This window comes from Miniopterus schreibersii (assembly GCF_964146895.1).
Source record: "Miniopterus schreibersii genome assembly, chromosome: 3".
In the NCBI taxonomy this organism is placed as follows: domain Eukaryota; kingdom Metazoa; phylum Chordata; class Mammalia; order Chiroptera; family Miniopteridae; genus Miniopterus; species Miniopterus schreibersii.
In genome coordinates, this window is record NC_138103.1 from 3,184,831 (window position 1) to 3,199,395 (window position 14,565).

A 14,565-nucleotide genomic window follows, 5' to 3' on the forward strand; every position below is an offset into this window, starting at 1 on the left:
TTCCTGGGTCTTCGTGGCTGCGGCGAGGACTGGAGCTCCATCTCAGTGTTACCAAGCATGTCCTCCCAGGCTAAATGGCCAGGTGAAGTCACACGAGGCCCAAGTCAGGAGGTGTAAGGACAGGGAGGTGGCATCCCAACACCTGGTGGCTAGAGGGGTCGGAGGAGGGCTGTCCTAACAGAAGCATGGCCTTGGCGGGTGACTTTGACTAGTACAGAAGTAAATCAAATCAAATCCCTTTAGCAACTGTTTTTTGCAGGATATACTCTAAAGTCAAATAAAGAAAACAGGAAAATGGTTGACAACAGCTGGCAAAACTACGGCTCCAGGCCCAGTTCCAAATATTGGTAAATCCCCAGCATGGATTAGGCGCATGAAGAATTGGAAGGAAAAAGGAGACACAATTAATTATCAAACTTTAATTGATGGGCTAATCTTACAATCTTACAGGATAAACAATAAGACAGCTAGTCAAGGTTACACTTTTAAAAAAATCCAGCAGCGCAAATCTAACAGACTAAATACGTTCATCTCCTCCCAAACAGGCATTTGATTAAAAACAAAAACCAGACCAGAGCGTACACCACAAGAATACATGGTACTTACGTATACTGTCAATTCATTCTGGAGAACTCTTTAAGAAAAAAGAAAGAAATCCTTGAAATTTGGAAAGCAGCAGAGCCACTCAGCCTGGCAGGTCAATGGACCAGATACTCTGCACTTGGAGGGCTCCTGACCACCTGTGACTTCTGAGAGGTCTCCAGGACTTACTAAGAAGGAAACAGGTGCCAATCCTAACTAGAGATGACACTGTCACAAAACCATAAAGCAAAGGGACCATCCCTTCCCAGACAACAGGCAGAACAAAGGCCAGGAGCAAGGGAGAGGTCGCCTCAGAAAACGGCTGGAAAGAAGGCCAACCCTTGCACGGCCCATGGCACAGGGTCGATCCCTTCCCTTCCTGCCCCGGCAAAGAAAGGGTGAGCCAAGAGCAAGAGCCAGGATAGCTCTTCCAGGCACATGGTTCAGTAAGAGAAGGGGAAAGCAAGCCCCTTCTGGCTGAAATATGACAAGTTTTCAGAGCCATGGCAATGCGGCAGTTCGTCTCTCTGGCCCTTGTTAAGGTAAAGCAGCAACTAAAGGCGACTCCTGAGGCCTGGCTGGCCTCCTGTGTCCACGAGTTACAGGAGAGGACATCCTTGGTCAGTTCAGCCTCATTAAGAAGAGCTAATACTACTTCCAGAAGGCCCATCAGCAATTCAAATACTTAACACCTATAGTTCAGCAAAGAGATCAGGCTGACACCGAGTAGAGGGACCGGCCTCAGCAGAGATCACTTTGTCTTTATTTGCCAAGTGGCCTTAGGGAGGGACAAAAAGGCATGGCACCTGTGAGCAAAGACCTGCAGGAGGCCCAGCATGAATTCCAGAAGAGAAAGCAGCCCGTCAAGAGGCTCCGTGTGGATCAGAGGCCAGAGCCCCGCCTGCTCGTACACGCTAGAGCCCTGCTCAGAGCCAGCTCTTCCTTGGTCCACCCACACCCCCTGTGCCACCATGAGAGATAGTCACAACCCCAGAGATAGAGCTGGTCCCCTGTAACAGTGAGGGAACTGCACAGAAATCATCCTGATGAAACAGCAACACTGCAATGTGCCTAAGGGAGAGTAGTCCAGCTTCTGACACAGACCTGGCCTCAGTACACCCTGGACTGTAAGAAAATAAATGAAGAGACTGCTCACGGGACTGAGTGACAAGACGGTGAATACTGCTGGGACCCAGACTCGGATCTAAATCAAAACCCTCTTCCAGGGGCTTCTGGTCTGCCTACCTCTGCTCTCTGAGGGCTTCCAGCAAGATCTCCGTGATTGTTCTAACATACTCAGTGAGCCCCTCCAACAGCTCCATACAGAAAGATGTTATTACATTATTATTTACATAGAGTATCTTGAAGTAAGGAAAAAAGCACCATTTTACTTAAAATAAAAAGGCTCACACAGGCTTTGGTCCTGTCTTGAAATGACACCAGCCTGAGTGAGAAGCGGTTTGGCTCTTGGAGAGCAAGGAGATGCTGGGACACACGCTCTCACTGGGAGGAAGGGACGTCAGAAGGCGGCAGCCAAAAGGCAAATGCGGAGACCTGGTGGGAAGGGGCTCTGAGAGAAACAGTGCGAGGCCAGTCTGGGGACGAAGATGTCTGCTTCCAGAGAACAGGTGTGTGGCAGTCAGGACAAGTCTCCAGGACAGGGACATTGGCCAACAAACTGAGACGACACCCTGCCTGCCACATGGCTGGATCACACGCAGGCCTGTCATTGCAGGGCGGCCTCAGCAGCAGCAAAGCTCCCTTTTCTCTGGAGCTGCAGGCAGCAGGACAGAGGCTGGCAGTCACTGCTCCTTTTCCAAGGGATGAAACAGGCAGTTTCTTGGACGCTACACTTCACAGATATACTTATACCCTCAAAGAGCAAGAACAGGCCTTCCTGCCCAGGTGCGTAGCTAGGAATGGACTACACCACGAGAAGCACGAGTCTGTCTATGCTGGCTGGATTCTGAACTACAGTTTGGAGGGAAGGGTGCAGAAGATCATCACTCACCGGCCCACACATGCTAATACACTTCACAGAATGAGAAGAACAGCCTACAATGCAGGCTGCCAAGTTTGGAAATACCACCAAGCCTTGCTGAGAGCCTGTAGCCCGCAAGAGGACTGCGAAGACAGCAGCCGAGAAACAGCAGCCAGCACAGGGAGGCTGCTCACAGGGAGGCCCCCTCACCTCAGAGTCCACCAAGCCACAAGGAGACAACAGGGCTCACGTGTACAAAGACTACACAAGGGCTAAAACCAGAAGAGGGTGAGCTCATCACAAAAGCAACTTATCCCGTTTCTGATGTTGCAACACAGGGCCAACCCACGAGTCAGACGTCTTACTGAGAAGGGCAGCATCTCTGGACCAGGATGAACATGTGAACACAAGGCATGAGCAAAGGAACAAATGGAGAAGCACAATTGAAATAACCGTTGGACTGCTAAAGAATGTCCTGAAACTCCTGGAGTGGGCCTGTGGCTACACGACTGTATAAACTGCCTTCCACCTGGCGCAGCTTCGAAGAGGCCTGTTCCCGCCTAGGAACCGTGGCTCTGGAGCAGCACAGCCAGGCACACCCCTGACAGGCTGGCCGTGAGAACCAACTCGGTGAGGACTGCCAACAACTGTCAGTGTGGCAGAGGACAGCCCCAGAGACTGGTACCCAATGGGCAAGATGTTTAGACAAGTCACACAGCAGGCGCGAGAGCTCCCTGACCAAGGCCCACTGTGCTTCCCTCCCCCCGCATCCGCGGGCAGCAGCACGCGGGAGGGATGCCAGGAAAGCAAGCAGTGATGAGGTACAAGAGGAGGAACTGACATCTTTGGGTTTTCAAAACAAAAGCTCATATCTAGGAAGTGAAAAAATAAAAAAGGGAAAGAAATCAGTTTGAATCAATAGACAGAAAAATATGGCTTACCAACCCTCCTCCCACTTTGCATAAAATTTTATATGAAAAAGAAAAAAAACACCCCAACTCATCACAACACAGTCCAAATGTTTGCAACTAAAGATTTATGAAAATATTTCAGTTGAAATCACTTAAAAAAAAAAAAGGCAGAAAGCTTTTGACCATTCCTTTCTAAACAAAACCCTGGCAGATCTCCTCCCAAGCACACTGAAGAGTATTCCACACAACACGCTCGGAGTTCAGATTTATTGGTTTCCACTGTACTGACTTTAAAAATGGTATGAAGCTGACTGCAAGAAAGGGAACCGGTGATTTTAAGTTAAAATTAAGCTAAGGGTGAAAGAACATCACCTCTGGCTTCAGTCACCACATCACCTTAGATTGGATATAGACTGTTTTTTGAACAAAGTTCCAGAACTCTGAAATCCAGGGATGCTGCAGGCCTCTCCCAGCAATGTCCTTCCCTTTGGGTCGGTCTCCTGGGCCAGAGGTGAGAGTGCTTTCAAAAATACTGCCACTTCCCCAGCACAGTGTCTTTGATTGCATCCACATATTGAGTCGGAACCCAGTACACCCAGTAGTAAGAGGCTTCCGTGGGGCCCAACTGAAACGCCTGGAAGGGAAAAAGGAAAACCAAGCGACACTTCAGAGGTCGGAGACTGAGCGGCAGCACCACACACAGGGGAGGGCTGAGCAGTGATTTAGTCAAAACGGAAGGGGGAAAAGATTCCTGTGGGGAGCATTCTCTTGTCCAAAGAAAAAAACAGCAGCAGGAGGGAGCTAAGCATAGCAAACCCTAAGGCAGTGGTTCCCAAACTTGAGTGCACATCAGAGCCATCCGGGGGACTTGTCACAGCAGCTTGGTGGCTCCCCTCTTAGTCTGTGACTTGGAGGGCCGGTAAGGCCTGAACATCTGCAATTCCTAGGAGTTCCAGGTGATGTGGCACTGCTGATCCAGACCCACCTGGGAACCACTGCCCCAGAAACCCTGTCACACATGTGCAAGGAACAGGTGAGCATCAAAGCAGCATGTCAGCGACGGTAAGGGCCTGGAAGCGGCTTCTACCCGTCGCGAGGGAATGCACAATTAAAAGTGATGTGGCCTATTCCTATGAATATCGGGCCACTTTTAAAAGGTATGAACTGGGTCACTGGTAAATAAAGACATAACATAATGTCGAACTGAAAAAAAAACAGTCTGTAGAACAATATATACCATGATACCACTTATGAAAACTGAAAAAACATGAAACAGCACTGAAGCTTGTTCATGGACATACATAAAAGGAAAACAGAGGGGAGGCCTGCATGGCAGACCAGATGAGGGCAATGGAGACGGAGTCACTGCTGGAAAAATCCCTTTTATTCAAAATGATTCAAAGCAAGTTACAAAATATCTGCAGCTGTCACTTCGTGGTGATGGATATATGGGTCTGTTATAGTAGTCACTGTCCTTTCCTATATTTTTAAAGATTTCTCTAAAAATAACAAAGCACAGCCACCCCCTTCTAACATGAATTGTGGCACGTCAACCTAGCTAGGGAAATGTGCCTGCAGAGGAAAACAAGTATGTGCATTGGGACAATGGTGAAGGTGCTGATTAATGGTGTTTAGAGAAGAGAAGGGCGATCAGAGCCACCTGCTTCCAGGAATGACTGGAAAAAAATGAGCATTTAAATGAAATCTGCAGCACTCCCCAGCCACACCACTCCCTTAGGAGGTTCAAACTGGCCTCTGAGCCTGTGTAAAACCCCTCAGCAGGCTGCCTCTCATCACTGGGCTGCAAACCCAACAGGGTCAACCTGGGAAGACATATGCTTCAAAGGGCAGTGCAGGAGCCCAGGTGAAAACATTAAATTCCAACATTTAAAACAAAACAATAACTGAGCAGGCAAACAATCCACATGCAATCCTTTAGACTCCAGAGACCAGGGTGGAGGGCTGCCACAGGGCCCCACACTGTCACCACTTTCAGAGGGCACCCAGCAGCTTCACCAGGGGCTGCCGTCTCAACCACTGTCAGGCCCCAGCAGGCAGGAGAGAGGAGAGGGCGGCAGATGTTCCTAGAGCCCGGGGATCTGCCACCTGCCTACAGAGCACTGCCATGATGCAAGATCCCCCTTTCCTGGGCTCTCCAATACCTTACTCTGCTGTGGACTTTGTAGCCCACTACTGCTCCTTCTCCCTAATGGCTGGACCCTGAAAAACCTGCCTCTTCAGACAATGGCAGGTGGCCGCCTCACTGCTCAGATCAGCTCCCCGTCTCAGCAACTTTGAAGCGTGAGTAGCTAACTTCACTGTTGAAGTGGCCCCTCTGAACAGTGCCGGGAAGTGGAAGGGGAGTGCCCAAGCAGCTCAGCTCACCACTGAGCCCTCACTTGGTTCTGAGACATGGGCAATGTCTGCACACACTGTGTCTTGGGATGTGCAGCCTGCCCGTTCGAGCAGACTCCAGGAGAACGGGCAGCCACAGACGCACCCCCCTCCCATCCCTGCCACCTGATGGCTGCAGCCCAGGGAGGGCAACACTATCTGGGGCGGAGGCCTGGAGGTATGAGCACCAAGTCTAGTGGGAGGTTTTATTCTATATGCAAGAAAAAGTTAAATGAAAACCCACAAGCCATTCCTCCTCGTTATATTTATTTTCCTGGTCTAAAAACAAAATATTACAAATAAAAGGGAGGCAAAGAGATGCAACATATCCCCTTTAAACTGCTGGAAGATGGGGATGCCAAATAAAGAGAACCAGGGTTAAGTCATGGCTATGGTCTAACACGCAGAAGACACAAGGCTTAGACCGTGCGTCTCCTGAGTACTGAGTGTCCCCAGTTAGCGTCAGTCCCTGCAGAGGCGCAGAAGTGGAGCCCAGCGGCCACACGCACCTACTTACCATCATGTGGTAGTCTTCATGTCCTTCAATGGGTTCACTGACCACATTTTTAATGGAGCCCATGGGCAACTTCTCGGTCCGCTCTAAGGTGAGAGGAATGACAGTCATTACTCAAAAGCCCTCCTGTTCTACTCCTGTGACTCAGCAGTCCCTTGTCAGGCTGGTGGCTTTGGAATCTACTATAAGCTCGTCACCCTGCCCTCTACGAATAATGGGACAGGACCTTCTAACAGTGACCCTAGAGCCCCGTGTGGGAGCTGGGAACTTCTTAGGAGCAAATGGGGACCAGGGTGTGGCAATGGTATAGTAAAGGTCTCTGAGGACAGAGGTATCTCTTTCCTGGTGTTATTTTTAAAAGCCTAACAATTAATAAATACCTAAGAAATTCCACTGCACCCTTACAGCCCAAGCCCAGCACTGGCTAAGGCCTTTGGTGCCTGGGACAGCCAAGAGGACCAAGAACAGAGAGGCACCAGAGTGCCCCTGGGGCTCCCACAGAAGGGGGACTGTTGGCGGTGTACGGCCAGTCTCTGGCCCAAGATCCTGCTCATTTGCCCTACCTGTCCCTCCCCCATCCCTCCACCCCTCCATACACACACACACGAAAAATTCTCTTAAAACATTTATAACCTCTTATGATTAACACTTTAGATACTACTTAGCACACCGGGTTAGAAGGCATTTTGCAGCAAGTTTAAGGGTGGCAGGTGTGAGAGGCGGCAGTGAGGTCTGGAGGGAGGAGACTGCTGGAAGTGAGCAAGTGCAGGAGGACGGGAGGGAGGTATGGAGCGCCTGCCAACAGGACCTCCCCCCCAAGGAAGCAGCAGACACCTCAGGGGCGGGAGAAGCTCTCAGCAAACAGTTAAACCAAGTTTAAAAACCACTAAAGCCTTTGTAGGGAGAAAAACCTGGAAAAGGTAGACTCTGAAACAGACAACGACAACACAGCAGGAATTTCGAGGCCGGGGTTCTAGCCTAGCTGATGAACTGAGACGCTCTAATTGTTCCGTGGGCCTTGGGTCTGAAAGATGGGGTGGGGAGGATGCACCTGAAACGCCCACACAGGCTGTGACTTCCAGTGGCTCTGAAATGGTGTGCCCCCGGGCAAGACTGACCAGCTGTCTAAGCTAGAAACTTCTTTACACCCACCACCTTGAAATGTCCAGAGGTTTTCACATAAAAATAGGGATTTCTGGCTTCTTTTAAAAATGCAGATGATATAACAACGCTGGGCCCACACTCCAGAATGACAATCCAGAGCGAGTATTACAGGTGTGACTTCCCTGCCAAGAGGGCACAGGCTCCCCACAGCAGCCTCAGGGGTCACCTTTGCTCACCATTCACACATCCTGCCTGTTCTTCTCACTCAGCTGGGCCTGAGGCTGAGTCCTGCCTCCCCCAAGGCCACCGGAGTCTACGCCACAAGCAGGGGCCACGTGTGTCCCTCAGTAAAGTACCCCTCCAAGGAGGAGGCCTCCTGGCTGTGGGAATGCTCGTCCTACAGCAGTGTCTAGCCAGCAGAAAGATGGAGCTAATGGCAGGAGCCCACTCCCAGGACGCACTGTCCTCTGAGCGCTGTGACAGGTGACGGCACTCATGGGCAGGTGAGAAGAGGGCCCGAGGTGCACGGGGTCAGGGCTCTGGGTGGGAATGAGAATCCCAGCTGTGGCCAAGCTCTGAAATGTGAGTCATGGCCACGCTCTTTAGTAGGCTGGTGACTGCCACGTCACACCAAGGTCTTCCAGAGCTCTCCTTTGTGCCAGAGCAGGAGGGTGGCTGCGCCCACAAGCACAAGGAGAGCCCCCAACACAGGCATAAAAGGTTCTCATTTGTCCCTGCCTGACATGTCTCCTACACACCTTGCTAACCCAAAGCACTCCAAGGCCAGCGAGCACATCCAGCCTGAGCTCCCATCCAGACTGGCTGCGCCTACTGCGGGGCCATCGGTGTCTCTCTAGGTCAGCCTCAGCCACTGCCTTCCATTAGGCTGCAGAGCTGGAAAAGGCAGGGCTTTAGCGTGTCAATGCAATGTGGAGGACTACCCCAACCACCTGCCGAGTCATGGAGAAGTGAGGAGCTGGCAGGCGGGCAGCTCACAACTGCAGAAAAACGACAGGGGGTGACAGGACCGGCTCTGCAGAAGACAACGACCTAGTAAAGAGATCCAACGCCCTTGAAGAATGGGGGAGCCCTTAAATAGTTTGCAAAATTTGCTCTGATCATGCCGTTAGAATCAGTGTGAAAGAAAGAATGGAGCAGGTTATCACACAATTGTTAGAAAACTCAAGCGTTTTTGGCATTTCATTCTTTGTTCACTTTAAGAGCCAGGGTGAAGGTGAAAACGAGAAATTTACTTTCATATTTAGATGATAAAACCTCGCTCCCCATCACCCAAGCCCTGATTATTTTCCATAACATTTTGGTCCCTGAAGCAGAATCATACTAATGGGCTGTCCCTGAAACCAAGTAGTCTCAGAGTACGGGACCCCCTGTACTCTCTTTATGTTTACCTCGAACACTGAACACCTACAGTGCTGGCAGAAACAGGTGAGTTAGGCATGTTCGGTCCCCTCCGGAATCTAACAGGGGACAGACAAGTCAGAGAGTAATGAGTGCTCTGGGGACACACAGAAGCGGCAGGGTGGGGGACGTATCAGGGAGGCTTCATTAGGAGGATGTTTAAGTAGGGCCTTGGAAGAGTCTATTAGTAACAAGGACAGGAAGAAGACTTGCAGGTAAGGGCACAGCATGAGCAGAGGCACAGAGCTGTACAGAGCGCATGGGGGAAGTTCGGCAAGGGGTGCAGGTGGACACGCAGGGTATGAGAAAGCAAGCGGGGCAGGAAGATAGGTCAAAAATTTAAACCGGGGTCTCATCACCAAGAACACTGAACACTATGGTTAGGCATCTGAACTTGGCCTTAAAAAGCCATAAGTTTATGAGCACAAAAACCAGTGAGAAAAAAACAATACAGAAGGTGAGCGGGACGGAAGTAGTCAGAGATGGGCAGGGAAATAGGTTAACTTCTTTCACGGACCAAGTTTAGAGATGCTAGGAGTCTTAAGCAGCACAGTGGAGTGGCAAAGAGTGACAGATAACTCTCGAGTGCAGCTGACAAGACTTTGATCCATCTGGGGAAGAAAGAGGGAGCATAGTCAGAGAGACTTCCCAGTAAACAGCAAGCCTGGCCCACCATGCACAGGGGGGTCAGTGGGGGCAGGCAGAGGGCAACCAGGAGGGGGGAGGGCAGGTCCCCAGTACTAGGAAAACTCCAATCTACAGGGGCCAGGCAGATGACATTTATGAAGGATGCTGGCCACATACAGGTTAAATGGGACAGTGAGAACTGTAGCCAGACCCATGTGAAACTACTCCTCAGCTCCAGCTGCTGGTACTCTGTAGAACGCAGTTTCAGACTTTTTATACCTTTTGATTTTTTTCAAAAGAAGCCAAAAAATCGGATCAAGTGAAATCTACAGTTTTTTATAGATTGTGTGTAAACAGATAAAATTCTTGTCTGTGGACCAGACCTGGTCCTCAGGCCACACATCTGGGACCTCTGGACAGCCAATATTAGATGGACTGGCCCTGAGATCAGACTGAAAAGAATGAGGGAAAAGGGTCCAAACAGAAGGCAAGCATCTAAAAGCAAAACCAAGGCCAGGAGCACGCAAAGCACAGTGCGGAGATCTAAGAATGAGCAGACTCGCACTTGGGATGGAGCACTGCTGGGCGCGAGGAGCAAGCCACGAAGTGCTGGAGCAGTCACATACCTTTAGTGCCGATCCACAGCTGGTCTTGCTCTAGCTTAAAGGTGAGTCTCACTTTTCCTCCCGACTTATTGTACATGCCGGACAAGGGGACCGTGGGCAGGCGCTCCTGGAGGCACAAGAGCATGGTAAGAGAGGGAGGGACCCGAAACAGAGGGCAAAAACAGAAGGGTCAGGATTCGAAGATGGGAGCTCAGGAAGAGCAGGAAGGCAGGTGGGTCTGTTTTGGAGAGTGCTCACGAAGGAATGCAGCTTACCTGGGCCCCCTTAACAGATGGCATCACGTCTTCGGGTTTCCCTTTGTCCAGCACCTTCCTGTGTTGCTACGACATAAGTCAAAAGAGATCATTAAATGAAAGTTGACTGTGTTTTCGTCATGTTAATACCTCTGAACAAAAGGACGCGAAACAAGCAAGACTCAACATTCTGGCTCAAATGCTCATACTGCCTACAGATGGGTCCTGACACTACAGAGCAGTGCTGACCAGCAACGTGTGTGTTGATGGAAACATGTGGCTATTAAGCACTTGAGATGGGGCCAGAAGCACTGAGGAAATGGACCCTCAATTGTAATGAATTTTAACCAGCCACACGTGGCCGCCACACTTGACATCAAAGTTCTAGAGAAAACAGGACTCCCAGACTGCTAATTCAAAGAAAATCTACTCCCTCCCCATCCCCAGTCACCACTGACAGGATTCAGCATCAAGCTAAGAGAGCCACAAAGGGTGTTGCTCTCCTGACAGGTACGAATTACACTCCCAAAGACACCTTGCGAAGGATGGCAAGGCACTGCCTCCACAAATGGAGACTCGCCTGCTGCAGAAGTCTTCCTGCTGCCCCACCCTCAACCCCAGCTAGACACAAAGCCTGAAGAGCCACACTTCCAAAGACAAATGTTGATCACAAAAGCCTGACGTTAAGAAGTCCCTACCCCAGCCCACCACAGGAGTTTGAGGTAGCTCCTCTGGGTTCTAGTCAGGCTCGTGGCTGGCTGACACAGCTCCTGACAGCCCACGTGCCTCAATCCTATTCTCGCCCTATTTGTGGCTGTCTAGGAAGACACTGCTTAGTGAAGTTAGAGCTACAGGGCCATGAGTGGGCAGAGAGTAAAAAATCAGCCAAATTTAAGCACCAGCTGGCCATGAGCCAGCTCAAACCCTCACTGGCATGGCAGAAACCCTCCAAAAGGAATATACCCAACCCTGCCAGACTGCTAGCAAAGGGCGACCCTACACATCAGCCCAATTTCTGAACTGCTGATAAAGTCACAAAGACGGGTCCCTCTCATTAGGTCGTGTTAGGCCTCATCGTTGGCATTAAACACAGCAGTGTGGATTATAATCTGAATTTGACTCATACCTCACATGTACCTTTTGAAGAATTTCCCCTGCACTGTGGAAAACAATTCTAAGCCTGTTAAGCTACCATTTGTAACTCAAAACCTAAGTGACATGTATACTCCCAGAGTGTGGCCAGTGGGAACGCTCACCACACCTGCATTCTCACATCTGACGCTTCACCACATGGCAGAGAAAGACAGGAAAATGGAAATGAACTCAACTGGTTACAAGACATTTTGACCCCATTTTGGGGAGTGAAAGTGCCCAAATAAACACCTTTTAGATGCTAATATATGTTTACAACACCTTATCTGAAACCCTATGAACATAGATTTTTAATTTTTATAAAGCCCAAAAGTTTTAGGATAAAAAAAAAAAGTAATAACGTTTTAAAATACATTATGTGAGATCCCCCACAGGGTTTGTGGTAGCAGCTCGTCATTAAACATGTTAACGTTTGTATGGTGAAGCATGACTATCCATATCGATCCTGGTCGGATTCTGCTGCCATACTTACAGAGCACATTTTGAGGGTTTGGAAGCACACATAAGGGAGTGTGAGCCTGTACCGGAAAACAGTCCTTTTCACACTGCTGGTCATGTGCCTTGGTGCCTAACGCTTCCAACCAGCTCCTTCGACAGTGAAACAATAATCTCCAAAATGAGCCACAGTGAGTATGAAAAACCAGGCCCCCATTTCATGGGCCAGGAGGGAAAAATAATCAGCATGGTGATCTCCCCAGTCAGCTTCATTGGGCTTCCAGAAATGGCCTTTTAGAGGAACCTCTGGAAGCTAGGGATTTTCATGCCTTTCCAGAAATGGGCTTGTTGACTTGGGGGAAGCCACACACCAAAAAAATCAATGTAAGCACTTGCACAGAATGGGGAGTTAGTTCTAGCAATGGTATTTTTCTCTGCCACTAAACAGGAGAAACCCATGTCTGATTCTGAAGCCTGCCTTTACAAAGGCCTTATCCTAAAGTAGATAGACTTGAGACACACTGACCCGCCAGATGAGACAAAGTTGCAAATCTCAGGTAGTTGTCACCTCTCCACTCAACAGCCAGCCGCACCCAACTGCTGCCATAAATTTCCATCATGGGCCCTGTCCAAAAAGGAGCTTATTCTAGGGAGAATATAACGAACCGCGGCTCCAGAGGACAAAGCCTCAGACTTCCCAGGACTAACAATCACATGACGGACTCACTTTCTGCCTGCACAGAGGCTCCTTCTTGCTCTCCTCGGCCTTGGCGTCCTGCTGCGCAGCGTCTTTGGGCGTGTTTACCGCTAAAACATCATTTATCGTGGAACCAACCACCATGATCTTGGCTCCGCTGGTCACCTTTATTTCCCTCAGCGTCTTATCCTCAGGGACGAGTCCCTTATACATAACTTTCTGCATGGCTGGTGGGAGACCTGGGGAAAAGGTAGTAGACAGTGAAAGGGAGAATCGAAACACACACTTGGACCAGAGAGCTTCGGGAACAGACCCAAGTGAATGCTGCTCTATCACCTATTACTTTTGCACATTTGGGCAATTCACAACCTGTCCCGGCCTCAGTTTCCAGAACTTTATAATAGTGATGACAGCAGTTCCTTCTATACGGGCCTGTTTTAAGGACCAAAAGAAAGAACAGTATTTAGTGCAACGCCTGGTATTCAGTAACTGTTCAATAAATACTAGCTGTCACTCATTGCAATTTGTTCCCCAATCACTCAAATATTAAGTGAGAGTCCAGTCCAAAGGCCTCAAGGATACAAAAACCAATAAGGACCTTGTTTTTATGGAGGCTACTGGCTACATGGAGAAAGCTTAACAAAAAAATTTTATTTCAGATGGCAAAGTGCTGTAAACCACGTGAAATTAAGTAACAGGAGCACCTGTGAAGGGCCAGCATGATGGTCACCACCAGTGTTTCCTAAAGTATCCCTATGAGAATCACCTGTGTTTGCTAAAAATAAATTCCTGGTCACACTGGAGCCCCACTGAATCAAAACCCCCTGGGGAAAGAGCCTAGAAGCTGAAAATTTAACAAGTGCCTTAGACGGTTTTTATTAAGACATGTTTGGGCAACGCTAGGTAGAAGCTTGGGCTTAAGAGTCAGACCTGGGCCTCAATCCCAGCTCAGCACTGACTGGCTCTACACTGCCAGGTCTCATTTTGCCCGTCCGAGTAATGGGCGTCCCAGCCCCACTCGGGAGGCCTGCCGCGGGCCCGGGGCCGCCGACGCCGGAGGGCGGCCAGCGCGGGGCGCGCACCGGGAGCCGGGCCGGGCGCGGCCGTGGACGCCGCGCCGCGGGATACCTGTAATCGAGTGGATCTTCTGTTTCAGCTCGGAGCCTGTGCTGTCCAGGGGGAACTTCACGTCGTGCTTAGTCTTGTTCCAGATGATCTTCAGGTCCACCAGCTCCCTGCCCGCGCCGCCGCCCGCGTCCTCGCCATTGCTGACCGAGGCCTGGGCCGCGGGGTCCCCGGGGGGCTGGGCCGGGGCCGGCTGCAGGCTGCCTCGCGCCGCACAGGCGTCCTCGGCCGCCGCCCCCGCCGCCGCTTCGGCCTCCACGCAGTTGAGGGGCCGCGCGGGCGCCTCGGCCGCCACGGCCTCGGCCTCCGTGTCCATGCCGGGCTCCTCCATGCCTGCAAGGGGGGCAGGGGGTGGGCGCTCGCCGCGGGCTGGGCCTGGGGCCGGGCCGCGCGGCGCCGCCGCACCCCGGCTCCGGAGCCAGGGCTCCCCCCCACCACCACCACCCGGGCCAGACCGCGTCCCCGAGGAGCGACCACTTCACCCGGGCCCGACCCCGGCGCCCGCCGCCGCGCCACACTCACCATCCGGGGCCCCGGCCGCCGCCATGATGATTGTGTACAACACCCACCGCGCCGCAGGGGCCGCCGGGAAGAGGGCGAGCTGGCTGAGATTGGCCCCCGCAGCAGCCCCTAATCTTGCCCAGCCTGGCCGGAAACAGGTGGAGGTTTCTATGGAGACCCGCCTCCTCCGCTTCCCGGGCCCGGCCCCTGCCACGCTTTAGCTTTCCGCAGCCGAGGGGGCAGGGCCCGGGAAATCGCCGGCTC

At 51.1% G+C, this 14,565-nt stretch overlaps 1 protein-coding gene across 3 annotated transcripts; it reads right to left on the reverse strand.

Moving 5' to 3' along the window:
* Positions 1–399: 399 nt before the first annotated feature.
* On the reverse strand, positions 400–14,524 carry UBFD1 (ubiquitin family domain containing 1). 3 transcript variants are annotated; one of them, XR_013998539.1, is made up of 8 exons: positions 14,323–14,524; positions 13,804–14,133; positions 12,706–12,914; positions 10,413–10,478; positions 10,159–10,264; positions 8,896–8,964; positions 6,386–6,468; positions 400–4,108 (listed from the first exon to the last, which is right to left on the reverse strand). XR_013998539.1 is itself a non-coding variant. In XM_081133647.1 (8 exons), the coding sequence occupies exons 1-7, from the start codon at positions 14,345–14,347 to the stop codon at positions 6,435–6,437; spliced, it is 819 nt and encodes a 272-aa protein (XP_080989773.1). In that variant the 5' UTR covers positions 14,348–14,524; the 3' UTR covers positions 400–4,108; positions 6,386–6,434. The 3 variants fall into 3 exon arrangements, 2 of the variants coding, with proteins under 2 accessions (XP_080989773.1, XP_080989772.1); XM_081133647.1 differs by having other exon boundaries at positions 8,916–8,964; XM_081133646.1 differs by lacking the exon at positions 8,896–8,964 and having other exon boundaries at positions 14,323–14,517.
* Between the last annotated feature and the right edge of the window lie 41 nt (positions 14,525–14,565).

Coding starts and splice junctions, on each gene's coding strand:
- UBFD1 (XM_081133646.1), bottom strand. CDS start 14,347: ATGGCGGCGGCCGGGGCCCCGGATG. Junction 14,134..14,322: donor GGCGGCCGGGGCCCCGGATG/GTGAGTGTGGCG, acceptor CCCCCCTTGCAG/GCATGGAGGAGCCCGGCATG. Junction 12,915..13,803: donor GAAGATCCACTCGATTACAG/GTATCCCGCGGC, acceptor CCTTTTCCCCAG/GTCTCCCACCAGCCATGCAG.